Source organism: Egretta garzetta, unplaced genomic scaffold (assembly GCF_000687185.1).
Source record: "Egretta garzetta isolate BGI_Z169 unplaced genomic scaffold, ASM68718v1 scaffold397, whole genome shotgun sequence".
NCBI classification, from domain to species: domain Eukaryota; kingdom Metazoa; phylum Chordata; class Aves; order Pelecaniformes; family Ardeidae; genus Egretta; species Egretta garzetta.
In genome coordinates this window covers 9,094,300-9,106,561 of record NW_009260493.1, presented here as the reverse complement: position 1 = coordinate 9,106,561, position 12,262 = coordinate 9,094,300, and the positions used below count along the sequence as shown (strand labels likewise).

General features: G+C 36.1%; 1 protein-coding gene across 1 annotated transcript in view; it reads left to right on the top strand.

Moving 5' to 3' along the window:
* The window catches only part of ENPP3 (ectonucleotide pyrophosphatase/phosphodiesterase 3), a 40,270-nt gene extending 28,433 nt beyond the window's left edge, over nucleotides 1-11,837 (top strand). The window contains exons 17-25 of the mRNA XM_009644362.2: nucleotides 958-1,045; nucleotides 1,763-1,932; nucleotides 2,040-2,091; nucleotides 2,912-3,066; nucleotides 6,634-6,763; nucleotides 7,278-7,355; nucleotides 8,106-8,238; nucleotides 9,932-10,088; nucleotides 11,664-11,837. Of these exons, the coding sequence (XP_009642657.1) occupies nucleotides 958-1,045; nucleotides 1,763-1,932; nucleotides 2,040-2,091; nucleotides 2,912-3,066; nucleotides 6,634-6,763; nucleotides 7,278-7,355; nucleotides 8,106-8,238; nucleotides 9,932-10,088; nucleotides 11,664-11,837 (1,137 nt within the window). The remainder of the gene's footprint in view (nucleotides 1-957; nucleotides 1,046-1,762; nucleotides 1,933-2,039; nucleotides 2,092-2,911; nucleotides 3,067-6,633; nucleotides 6,764-7,277; nucleotides 7,356-8,105; nucleotides 8,239-9,931; nucleotides 10,089-11,663) is intronic.
* The last annotated feature ends 425 nt before the right edge of the window (nucleotides 11,838-12,262 follow it).

Here is a 12,262-nt window from a genome sequence, read left to right as displayed (position 1 = left end):
GTATTAAAACCGTATGTCAATATACCAGAGTGGTGCTGAATGTTTGTATGGAAATAAAAGGTAAATTCTGATTAACATGGAATCTTTAATCATAAATAATCTTATGCTGGTGGCACAGTGACTGAGGAAATTTTTTTCCTTTATAAAGCAGCAAAATATCTTAATGTTGTCTTTTTAAAATAAATTTAAAATCCCTTTTCTATTATGGGAACATATGAATATTATTTTAGAACAGATCATTGTCCTGTTTAGTCATGTTTCCTGTATCTTATGGCAGGCAACTCAGAAGGCTTATAAAGTAGTAGAAATTAATGTGAGACTGTAAGTAGTATCAGTGTTCTGCTACAACACTTGCAGACCCCAGAAAGGTCTTCCCAGCACTATATTGTACCACTGGTGGTACCAATACAGGTCTCTGCTGAACTTGGGATGGGTCTCCCCAGTTATCTGCTCCTTGCTTTAGCCACGGCTGTAGGGTCTTAAGTGACCCAAAGACTTTTGAAAATGCAACGTGTATTAAAACAAACCAACCAACCAACCCTCACCCCCCAATGCTTATATTCCTGGCTCAATATTAGCCTTTAGATAGGATCTGTGGGTGTCATAACTCTGCATTTGTTGAAATGACATTGTTACTGGCTGTTGCAATGAAAACATAAAAAGGTCTGAATCTGAAACATAGCAAATGATAATTTGCATCAAAATATTAAAGAACACCCCCCCAATTCATTATATCATTTAAAGTATCCTGAGAAATGAATTTATGTTTTGCATTTTTTTAAAATTATATGCAATAGGAAAAATTCGCCTTCTTTATCAGAACAATCCTGTATTTTAACTTTTATGACTGTGAAAAGAGTATATTTTGTTCCAGTGTCCCTGTTTCTGTAAAATGCAACTGAATTAGTTTTGAATTTGGATTCCTTTAGATAACACTTTTGTTTTATTACAATCTAGGCTATATTCTTAGCATATGGCCCAAGCTTTAAAGACAAAACAGAAGTGGATGCTTTTGAAAACATCGAGGTTTACAACCTTATGTGTGGTGAGTAGAAACAATCCAGTACTTTAGGTGACAAACCAAATACCAGTGTTGTAAGAGCTAAAAGAAGATCAACTAAAAATTAAGTGAATTCATTCACAAGCCAGGTTTTTCACACTAAACACTGAAGCTGTGCTCTTTTGCCTTCTGTACAGTGCCAAAAGATTAACTGCCAAAAATTGTTCTGCTTTGAAGGTTGTTTCTGATTGCAGAAGGATTCCACTAAAGAATCAGACAGAAGCACTTCTGCCACATGGGCTTGCTGTTGAAATGATGCCTGTGGAATAATTGTGGGATAAGAATCTTGTAGAGAATTACTGTTCTTGCTCATAACTTAAGATGGACCATTGCAGTCCTGGCAGTGATTAAGGCGGCACACAAAAATACAGTAGGCTTGTATGCTTCACAATGTGATGCATTTGCAATCACGTTTCTACTCTACATTAAACCATCTGATCCTATGAATATTATGGCAATGTATAAAACTGTATCAACAGTTCTTAAATACATAATTATGAAATCTTGATGCAGTGGAAGATAACATCCCTAGAAAACTGCAAGTTGATGGTATTGTTTACCATAATAGTTTAGGTAATGGAATAAGCTATTTCTTCTGTATTTAGAATGCATGCATAGAAAATGTGTAGAATTGGAAAGATAACTTTTAAAAATGCCATTTTAGTCTTAAAATATGTTTACAAATTTCAAATGTTTCAACAGATTTGCTACATATTACACCAGCACCAAACAATGGAACACATGGCAGCTTGAATCACCTCTTAAAAAAACCTTTTTACAATCCTTCACATGCAAAAGAAGACTCATCTCCTTCTTCATGTCCAGTTTCCCATCTGACTCCCATAGATGGACTGGGATGCACATGCGTGCATGTAAGTAGGGGCTTCTGGGATCTTTTATCATCTTTGTCAAATATGTTCTCTTTTCTTTCATTTTTCTAAACTATGGATTCCTTCTGAATGATTCTCATATTTTACAGGAGCCGGAGGTTTCAGTACTAAATGAGAGGTTAAATCTCACCGCGGAAGAAAGTAAGTAGCAAGAAATGAAAAGGACAGCAATATTTTTAAATCTATGCCTGGTTTAGATTTTATATTATTGGTTTCAGTGGGAATTTTCACAATGTTAATGACAATTTAAAGTGACATAGGAAAGCCAAGTCAGAAGCATAACTTTCTTTTCTATTTTCTTTGCATATCTTTAAAAATGCTAATTGATACTGTTATAGCAACACTTATGCATAGGAATCGGATCTGAATCCCATTAAAATCTTAGAAAAAACCATACAGGTTTCCTTGGTCTTTGGAGAAAGCCTGAGCACTTCCAAGACATACAGAAATGCAGAACATACAGAAATATACATTAGTACAAACTGTCTTGCAGAGTGCCATAACTCTTGCCATAACTCTTATTTCCCACTTTGTAACCATAACTTTGCCTTTCTCTGATAAAAAATTCTCATAGATATTTCTGTGTCCTGTTTTATGGGCTTTCTGGAAATTTTAGGAAGCATTGTAATGCTTCCTAGCCAAATAAGATGTAAATTTCACTCCACTGGCAAGATAAGTTCAAAAGATTTATATTGGTATGAAATTGCAAAGAAACAAGAATTTGAAAGTTTGATATATTATATGGACATTTGTATGTTAAACATAACATGAAAACTACTTTCTACATTTTTTATTCCACTCATAAGCTAAGAGCTTAAAAGAAACACATGCCCATGTTTACTGTTGGTTTTATTTGCATTTATTAATGTTTTAGCCTCCATTTTTTCTCTGCTCTCTTAAACCTTTGTGCCATCCAAAATGTTATAGAAGAATGAATCAATAATTATTGTTTCAATTCTAGTAAAGAAGGCAAGCTCTTATCATTTGCCATACGGGAGACCCAGAGTTCTTCAGAACAACAATGTGTACTGCCTCCTTTCCCATCAACAGTATGTGAGCGGATACAGCTATGATATCCGGATGCCACTGTGGACTGCGTACACTGTAAATAAGCCTGTAAGTTACCAAATATCCATACTATTCTTAAATATGTAATATATAGGATTGAAAATGTGGCTCATTCATTAGGAATCCTGGTTAAGGACTGGTGGATACTGTGTGACTAAGGCCCTTATGCCTGAAAAAGGAAAAGGTGTCTTTGGTATTTTTTAAGTTTCAACTGTCTTAAGATATTGTTTAAAAAAGTAGGAATGGCCATCTGTTAGGGACACATAGATATAGAATAGAGCTGCTGGTGAGATGGTTCCATTAAGCCTGTTCTGTAAAAAGGATAAGCTGTCAAGACAGTGCTCCAACTTGCCTGTCAATTCCTGAGGAAAAGCAGGCTGTGATTTCCAAAATCAGAAGCTTTTAGTCTTTCCTAAGAATACCATGATCTTTTTCCTATTAACAAACCTTTGTATAACTCCGCAAGACAGTTTGTACTAATACATATTTCTGTATGTTCTGTTTATTTGCTCCCTATTACATTATATAATTTCTGAAAAATGTGATTATAGCTGAATGAACCTCTGAGAGTTCAAGGGTATGTGGCTCTGGAATAAATTGACCCTTTTTCTAAGCTCTCCTGAGGAAATAACTTTTACACTGATTTTTCTGTCTGAAGAGACTTGTTATTGCTGTCTACATGATTTCTTATTTTATCAGTACAAGTATGGGGAAATTATTTTAATCAAATATATGCTGATAGAATGTTAGTATTTCAGACAGGTTTATTGATTTTTCACAATCTGGGTGAAGGATCACAAATCCAACCCTAAGAAGGCTTAAAGTCTAGTGAAACAAATGTCCATTTCAACAAAGATTGGTTTTGCTTCATCATATTTGAAGATCTGCTCTTATAGCTTGCTATGAAAATGCATTACCCTAGTGAAAATGTTAATTGTCAGCAGTTTTTTTGTCTGATTTTACTTTGAAAAGATTAAAAAGTCCCACCTGAGCTGGGTTCATATTAATATTTCAGCACTAGCAGCAAAAAGCTCAAAAAAAAAAGCAAATAACTTTTCAGACATTTGCCTCTGAAAACCAAATTCTCAGTTGAAAAAGAAGTGTATAAAGAAAGTTCTTGCCCAATATAACATCTAAATCAACAGAAACACATATTTGTGGGGGTTTCTTACAGTGGTTTATGCAACATTGTGGGAAGCAGTGAATGACTGAGACTGAAGTATTGGAGGGTGTAGTTCACAGCAGACTGTAATACAATGATGTATGTTTTCTGTAGAAAGAATAGGAAAGAATAGATTTCCTCTGTAATACTCTCAGAGACACAACGGTGAAAGGTTATAAATGTAAGAGCTCACTCACTGACTTACTTTACACAGTAAACGATTTTTTATTACAACATGTACAAATTAGGAGAAAAAAACCTTTATAACAGCAGTGGAAGGACAGAGGGATAGAGATAATGCCTTTGTCTGTAAGCTTTGGCTACAATACTTGGGAATGACAGAAAATTGCAATTTCCACTGTTGGTTTTATTTGCGTCCTAGATTACTCATAATTTGGATAAAGCCTGTGCAGTGATTTACACAATTTGTAAGGTGGGGCATTTCTTGACATTAGGTAGCTATAAAGAAGGATTTAAACAGTAAAACAGATTATGCAGGCTGTAGTTTTACTGGTTTTGTGTGATTCGGAAGTTTTGAAACTGGTCTGGCTGATCAAGCTTATTCTTCTATTTTGAGGAAAAGAAAAGAGGTTGTAGCAGAGGGAGTGTATTAGTTCAGAGAGCATTAGCAATACGGCTTGTAATCTGGGGTTGCATTAACTGTTGGTCTCATTGTACTAAAAGGCAACATGGACATAGTCATCCTCATCTCTCAGCAGCTTCTGATATTGTTTAGTTGCTGACCTGTAGATCCTTGAAAGAACAAGCTGAAATATTCTTGAGTGGTTGCTTTTTCAGTCTTTTGAGAGTTTGTAGGTTCATTATGAATTCTCATTTCTTCAGTTGGAGAATTTTCTCTTGTGTTGTCCAATGGAAATAGCCATGAGCAGCCTTCATCTCCTAAATGTATGGGAGTGTGCTTGAAAATACAGGTTGTATGATGTATTATGTATGTGACAGCTCTAAAACAGTGTCCTCCTACCTTGGCACTTGGATGGCACTTCAAGAAATGTGAAATAATGAGAAGATAATTGAGTTGTGTCCTCATTGCTTCAAGTAGGAGAAAATGTGAATGCTATTAATATAATAATATAATATAACCCAGATTCATGGCATAGGTCAGAAGTAGATTCCCTGCTGTATTTGGATAACATTAGGTGTGACGTGTATTTAGTGAGAAGAATGAAGTTCTCTTCAGTACAGTGCTTGGTGTGTTTAACCAGACCTTTGTTGCTTTGATTCAGCTTTACCGTCAGAGTCCATAAAGAAGTTGAAGCCATTGTTGAATATCACAGCTCAATTATTAAGTTTAAAATTGTGCTTTCTTTACTGACCCCGATCCATTAACCCTGCCTTATTGATTTGGACACTAAAAAGGGTAAATTGCTCACAGGGATCGGGTGTCAGTTTTGCATTGGGGTTTATATTTGCTTGAAAATGACAGCTTATCTGCTCAGGTGGCAAAGGCAGTCTTTTGTCTTTTATATTTCAATCCATGTGGTATATATATTTTCCATTAATATATGGAAATAATACCTGGCCATAATATGGGCACCTACAGGAATTCTCACAGAAGTAAGTAAAGAAATTAAATCAAGGAGTACAAAAAGGCACAAGAGGAACATTCCAGTTCTTTATTTCTGCTTGGTTTTAACCGATCTAAGTAGACAATGTAATGAAAACCAATTTAGATGTTTTACTACCGCTTATAAAGGTATAAAACAAATAAATATGTTCCATTCTTACCAAAATGGAAATTAATTACATGTAAATGAGTATGAAACAGAAAATGCAGTTAAACACAAGAAAGCATATTCTGATGTTTTAGTTAATGCTATCGTAAAATTACGATAAAGGTTATGGAAAAGGTTATTAAAAAAAAAAAAAGTAAAGGTTACAGAAACATTTATACTCATCAGAATCACTTTTGGCCAGATCTTAGCTAGTGTTCATGTTAACTTGTGTCAGTGAAGTTAGTGAAGCTAGCTAGTAAAATGTTCTGAATTTACTATGAATTTATTTAGCTTTAACTCTTCAGCAGCACAGACTCTTATTATGGAGATAGCATCCTCAGATGCTATGATGAGGTGATAGTGTCATCTTTATATACTAGCTGCTTTCCAGGACAATGTGACATCAAGTTTATGTTTCCAGAATTATGTAAAAGTGACGAATGAGCCAAACTTGTCACCTGTTTTTGCTTAAAGTATAACCTTATTTTGCTACTACAATTTTACAAGCTGCATAAGGATTTCCCTGAATTACCTAAAAACAGAAGTAGAGGAAAAACACTAGGCAGAAAACATCAGTGTCCGTTACTTGCATTGACCTGATTCACTATGAAAATAGGAGAAGATTCAATGAAGTCCATTCTAGAAAGTTAAAACCATACAAAGCATTGGGTTAGCCACAGCCGTGGGTGTAATTTTTTTTTTTTTTTGCCCTTTTCACAGGAAAACACATCTCTTCTTCCTCCCACTGTTTCAGACTGTCTGCGGGCTGATGTTAGAATCCCTCCTGCTCGGAGCCAAAATTGTTCCAGCTACCCAGAAGGGCTGATCCGCAGTTTCCTCTATCCTCCCAGTGAGCATGGTTCTTTTTATAGCTAGAGCTTAGAAAGTCTTAATCAGCTGGATGTGGGTTTATGTTTAAACATATACTCAAACACCAAAACAAACTTCTTCGGATCAGCATGTTGGGCAGAAAAAGGTTTCCAGTGTTTGTAGACTGACCAAAAGCAGGGCAACTACTACTCGTATCCAAATATTTTCAGTTTAGAACATCGAAGTTTTTCTTTGAAAAACTGAACAATTTGAATGTGATGAAAAGTGGTTGGAAAGATGTAAAGGGTTGGAATGAAGGGCCGTCCCTCTTCCTTGGTATGAATAATCATTTCCTATTGTCAAATTTGATAATTACTTTATTGAACAGATTGTACAAACAAATTTGGAGACATGTTTGCAGGAGGATCATACACTCATGCTCAAATGTAAAATGTAATTGAATTACATGCACCTACCTGCAGTTTATAGTGGGATATGAATCAAATTCATCTTTGTATAGTGTTTCATTAATTTAGTCTTTGTTCTTTACATAGACTTCAATTCATCTGCTCTTGAACAGTATGATGCCTTACTCACCAGCAATATTGTTCCCATGTATGGAGCCTTCAGAGGTAGGTTGCAGAGTTTGATTGATTAATTTTCTGTAATTATGATTCTGGATTTGATGAAGCTATGACAAGGACTTAAAAACATTAATGCATGGCCTGCAATATATCCAGGTCTCATGCAAATATATTTAAAACTTTTTAAAAGTAGATGTGTGAAATTTTAAAATGCATTTATGTAAGTTAAATTTTTTTGTGTATATAGTCCTGTCTGACCTCTGCTTAGACGTACCTATTCACTCTTGAATTTTCTCTTCATCTCCTGTGTGCTGTCCTAACATGAATACTAGCTATGAAACTCTCATGAAAATATCCCCTAGGGGAAATGCTCAAGATGAATGAAAATGGCACTTTTTCTTTCCTTTTGCAAGGTCTCATGAGAAGACAGGACAAAGTTTGTAAACAGTGTTCTGATACTGCGTGTTTCATGAAGCAGAAACTCAAACCAGACAGTATTAATCTTGGAATATCTATTTCAGGCAGATGTTTCTATTAGACGAGTGCCAGTAGGGTACATTAACTCCTTCCATCCAGTCTGACTCACATTTGTTTATGATCATCGATAAGAAATTTTCTACAACTGCATATTGTCCTGTTTTACTCCTAGACCTAGGCTCAGAGTTGATTTTACAGGCAGTTTAGTTTGGAACTTTTTATTATTCATCTATAGTGAAAAAGGGAATATGTTATTTTTCTTTAGTGGTGAAGTAACTTCAAATTTATGTTAAATATGCTTCTGTTTTCTTTTAATGGCAGACATATGGGACTATTTCCATAATGTGCTTCTTCAGGAGTATGCTAGAGAAAGGAATGGAGTAAATGTTGTTAGTGGACCAGTGTTTGATTACAATTATGATGGCCATTTTGATACTCCTGATGAAATGAAGCAGTAAGTATATGGAAAAGCCAGAAGTCAGACACCAGATTATTTCCCACCAGATTATTTCCCACTGTATTTCCACACAAACAAACTTCTATTAAAAAAGAACAAGAAATGAGTATCACGGATAATGGAGTATTCCCTTTATAATAAAACATCCACTGTTACTCATACAACAGCAAATACTCTTGCAAACAGATACAGTGCTGTAGAAGTTGAAGTTCCAGAAAGAGAAAAAAGCTTTACAGTTACTTGTGTATCCATGTACATATGCACAGATACAGACCAGTAATTCTTTTCCTAAGCTTATGCCTAGATTTTTGGACCTCTGCAACAGAAATACTGAGAGAATATATGACATCTAAATATGCAGAAGAGGTGTACAAGCATATAATTTTCTCACTTGCACATTGTGCTCACTCACCTGTTTGTTGTTTCCCCCTGTTGTCTCAAACTGATGTGTTTTAACAAAGATCAGATTTCTGTGTTTGCCTTCACTGAATCACATAACTGGGCATGTAAAATGTAACATTCCGGAGTGGTACCTTTGCATAGCTATGGCTCACACAAGTCGCCTGAAGGTCTGACAAGTTATAGGTACGTTTTAGTGAGCTCTGGTAGCATAAAAAATACATTTAAAAATTCATCTGTGTGTACAAACAGGAATAAGAAAAGAGTTACATAAAAAAGGAATTCTATAAAAAAAAATATAAAAGATAAAGATCAATTACTTATGTTAGTGAATGAGGACAGAGGAGGAAAAAACAGAGTAAGAACAAACAATTTAGGTTGTTCCAAATATAGGGAAAATGCCTTGTGACAGTAAGAACACTTACGTAGTAGAAAAGTGCTGGGAAATCTGCACAGCTGAATCTGTCACTGGAGATGTTTTATTCAAGGCTAGACTTAATACCACATCTGTCAGAAATGGTTTGAGAATGGGAAAATCAGCTCTGCCACGAAGTAGGAGGGTGGAAGGGAGGAGAGACTAGAACTTCCTTCCAAGCAGAATGCTGTAATACCCAGCTGACCACATAATATCGTACACAGTTTGGAATAAGTGTGTTTTATTCAGCATGGTTAGGCAGTCATACGAAGCAGTATAATGATTTCAGTGATGGTGTTTTGTTGAATACTGAAGATATACAGCAAATTTGGGAAGCATTCAGCTCCTAATAAGTTTATACACAAAAGTGACCGTGTTCACGAATAGCCAGAAAAGGGAGGCAAAGACATTTTGAATCAGGTATCCTAAACTGGTTTCTATGGCACGTAGCAACAAGTCATCATTCTGGCATTTCTTGCTGGCAAGGAACCAGAAGCCAATTTTCTCATCACTCTTCTCCAATTCAGTTTCATGTGATTGAAAATCTTAATGTAATGAAGGGCAAATACGATGCGCTATGCTGCCTCTTCCAGATATAGAGATCTCTGGCTTTGGGAAAATGGAGTGTTGACCATGTAAGCAATCCTGTTGGTTTCAGTGGGACTGCTTGTAGCAAAAGGGCTAATCCATGTGTGTTGGCTGTTCATGAAAAAAATAGTGAGGCTGTCTATCCCATCAGGTATTTATTTCAATTATAAAATAAATAAAAGTCATATAGTAGTGAAAGATCTATGCTGAGATAAGTTCTATAAATAACTAATAACATCAGTGGTTTTAATATCTAGATAAATCCCCTGATTAATGTTTGTTTTGTAGGCACGTAAACAGTACAGAAATCCCTGTCCCAACCCATTACTTTGTGGTTCTGACTAGCTGCAAGAACAAGTCCTATACTCCACTGAACTGTCCAGGCTCCTTGGATGTTTCATCTTTTATCATTCCGCATCGACCTGACAACACTGAAAGCTGTGCTGTAAGTATAGTTCTATGCTCCTGTGTGCCAGTGAACTTTGTGAACTTATTCCTGGTGGTATCCAGTCATCTGGAGAAGCTTTAGAAGTCTAACTGATTAATTAATTCATTCCCCATGAGTTGAGAGTGAGTTGAGAGCTAAAGCGATGACTAGGAAAGCAAGAAGCTCCAGGAGAGGCAGCTGGAAACTAGTGATCTGATAGGAAGCAAGGAAGAAGAAGGGTTTGATAAGAGGACTTGGAAATGCTCTCTCCTGAGAAGGGCTGAGAACAGCAGCACAGCCAACGGGGTGATGAGATAGCTTTACAGAAGGCTGCAAGAAAAACTGCAGGGGTATCAGAGGACTTTGAGTGTGATTCCCTTCAGTGCAACTAGAAGAATTCCTTCAATCCTTTGTTCTGCCTTTATCAAAATTAGACAGTAGGCATTTAGATGGATGGTTCTGCAGCTGAACTTCATACTTCCATTAAATAAAATCTATGCCTACCACTAACAGTGTAAACTTCACATTTTGTAGCAAATAAAATAAATTAGCTGAGTGTAATATGTATTGCTGAGCCAGCTGAGTGCCTATTCCATAAACTCTGGGATGCAGAAGGTTCCTTAGCTCAGTGTGTGTGTATTACAGAGTCTCCCCCCACACACATATAGCTGCACAGACTTGAACTGGCCCTCAGAGTGATACACTTGTGTTTATTCACTTTCTTTATAACTTTGAACTCATAACTCCAGACAGGTGCAAGCTTGCGCTGCTTAGAAACAACTTGGGTGTCTCCTCTTTTGTGGTGTGGATAATCCACAACTACCCAGTGATCTTTTTGGTGGTCAAGAGTTGACTAAGTATACAAAATAAATAATTTGAATGAGTTAGTCTTTATACTTTAGAAATTAACATCTGTTATTTGTAAAGTTTAACAACAAGCTCCAAGTTTAGCCCCCAAGCCCCAAGCACTTTATATTCATTGTGTTTTGCAGTGACATAGATTTAGTGAACCACTTGTGTCAGAAGCAGATATTGTTAACGGAAAAGCAAATTACCATTTGCTTGCAAAAAAACTTGGTAGTAAAATAATTGAACAATAACATTTTTGGTTGATTAGTGCTTACTTTTCCATTGTTTTCCCTGTCTATCTAGCAATTATTATTGCTGTCCAACAACCAGGACCGAGCTGCTGTAAGGACTTTGTTCAGATCGTCAGGTGCCTGTTGTTTGGCTAACCTGAGCACTGCAGCTCATTTATACTGGAGCTAAAACTGTCCTTACTTGTGTTTTAAAATGACTCAACTGTACTTTTTAGTTAAGTCATGCTTGACATTTCAGCATAATTTTGCTTTTCTGTTACTTTGGAGGTGGGGAGGAGGGAGAGGGGACATAATTTGTTTCTGTTTAAATGAGATCCCTAAATGCAAGGCTGTAAAGAAGTCTAGGAAAACCTGAAAGAAGTTTTACCAACTGGAGGCCTTTAGTCTGACAAACCAGTTCAGGTTTGATGACCACTGGTCATTGTCTAACACCACCACCAAACAACAGAGTGTCTTTTATGTGTTTGAACATTGTTCTTGTTTGTTTTGGCAGGAAAATAAGACACTTTCCGAATGGGTTGAGGAAAGAGTTCAGGCTCATTCTGCACGTGTTCGGGATGTGGAGCTGCTAACGGGGCTTGACTTTTACCAGGAAAGAAAGGAACCCATCTCCAAGATCTTACAGCTAAAGACATTTTTGCCAATATTTGAGACTGAAATTAACTGAGTGTTTGTTTAAAAAGTGTCAGTGCTTGGAAGAAAGCAAATTTAAGTGATTTAACCTTTTTCCTTGCTAAAGTATGTAGTAAACATGACTACGACTCTTCTATAGGAAAATACACTTAGAAGAGCTAATTCCTGTTTTCAAATTTGTGTTCTTTGGTCAACTGTTTTGTGCCAATTGAATAAAAATTACCTGAAGTAAACTAAATCATCATTGCTGAGCCAGGCTTTCAAAACAGAATATTTTATTAGCAGTGGTTTGAAAAAAACCTGCAGAAGGAACATGTGTCGTAGTAGAGACCTCAAAATTGTGAACTGTATAGAAAGTATTTCTATAATGGAGTTGGAAAGTGAAACAGTTTGAGAGGAGTGTGTGTAGGGTTTGCCTTGTGTTTATCAGAGAGGTTATGATTATGTAATACTAGTATG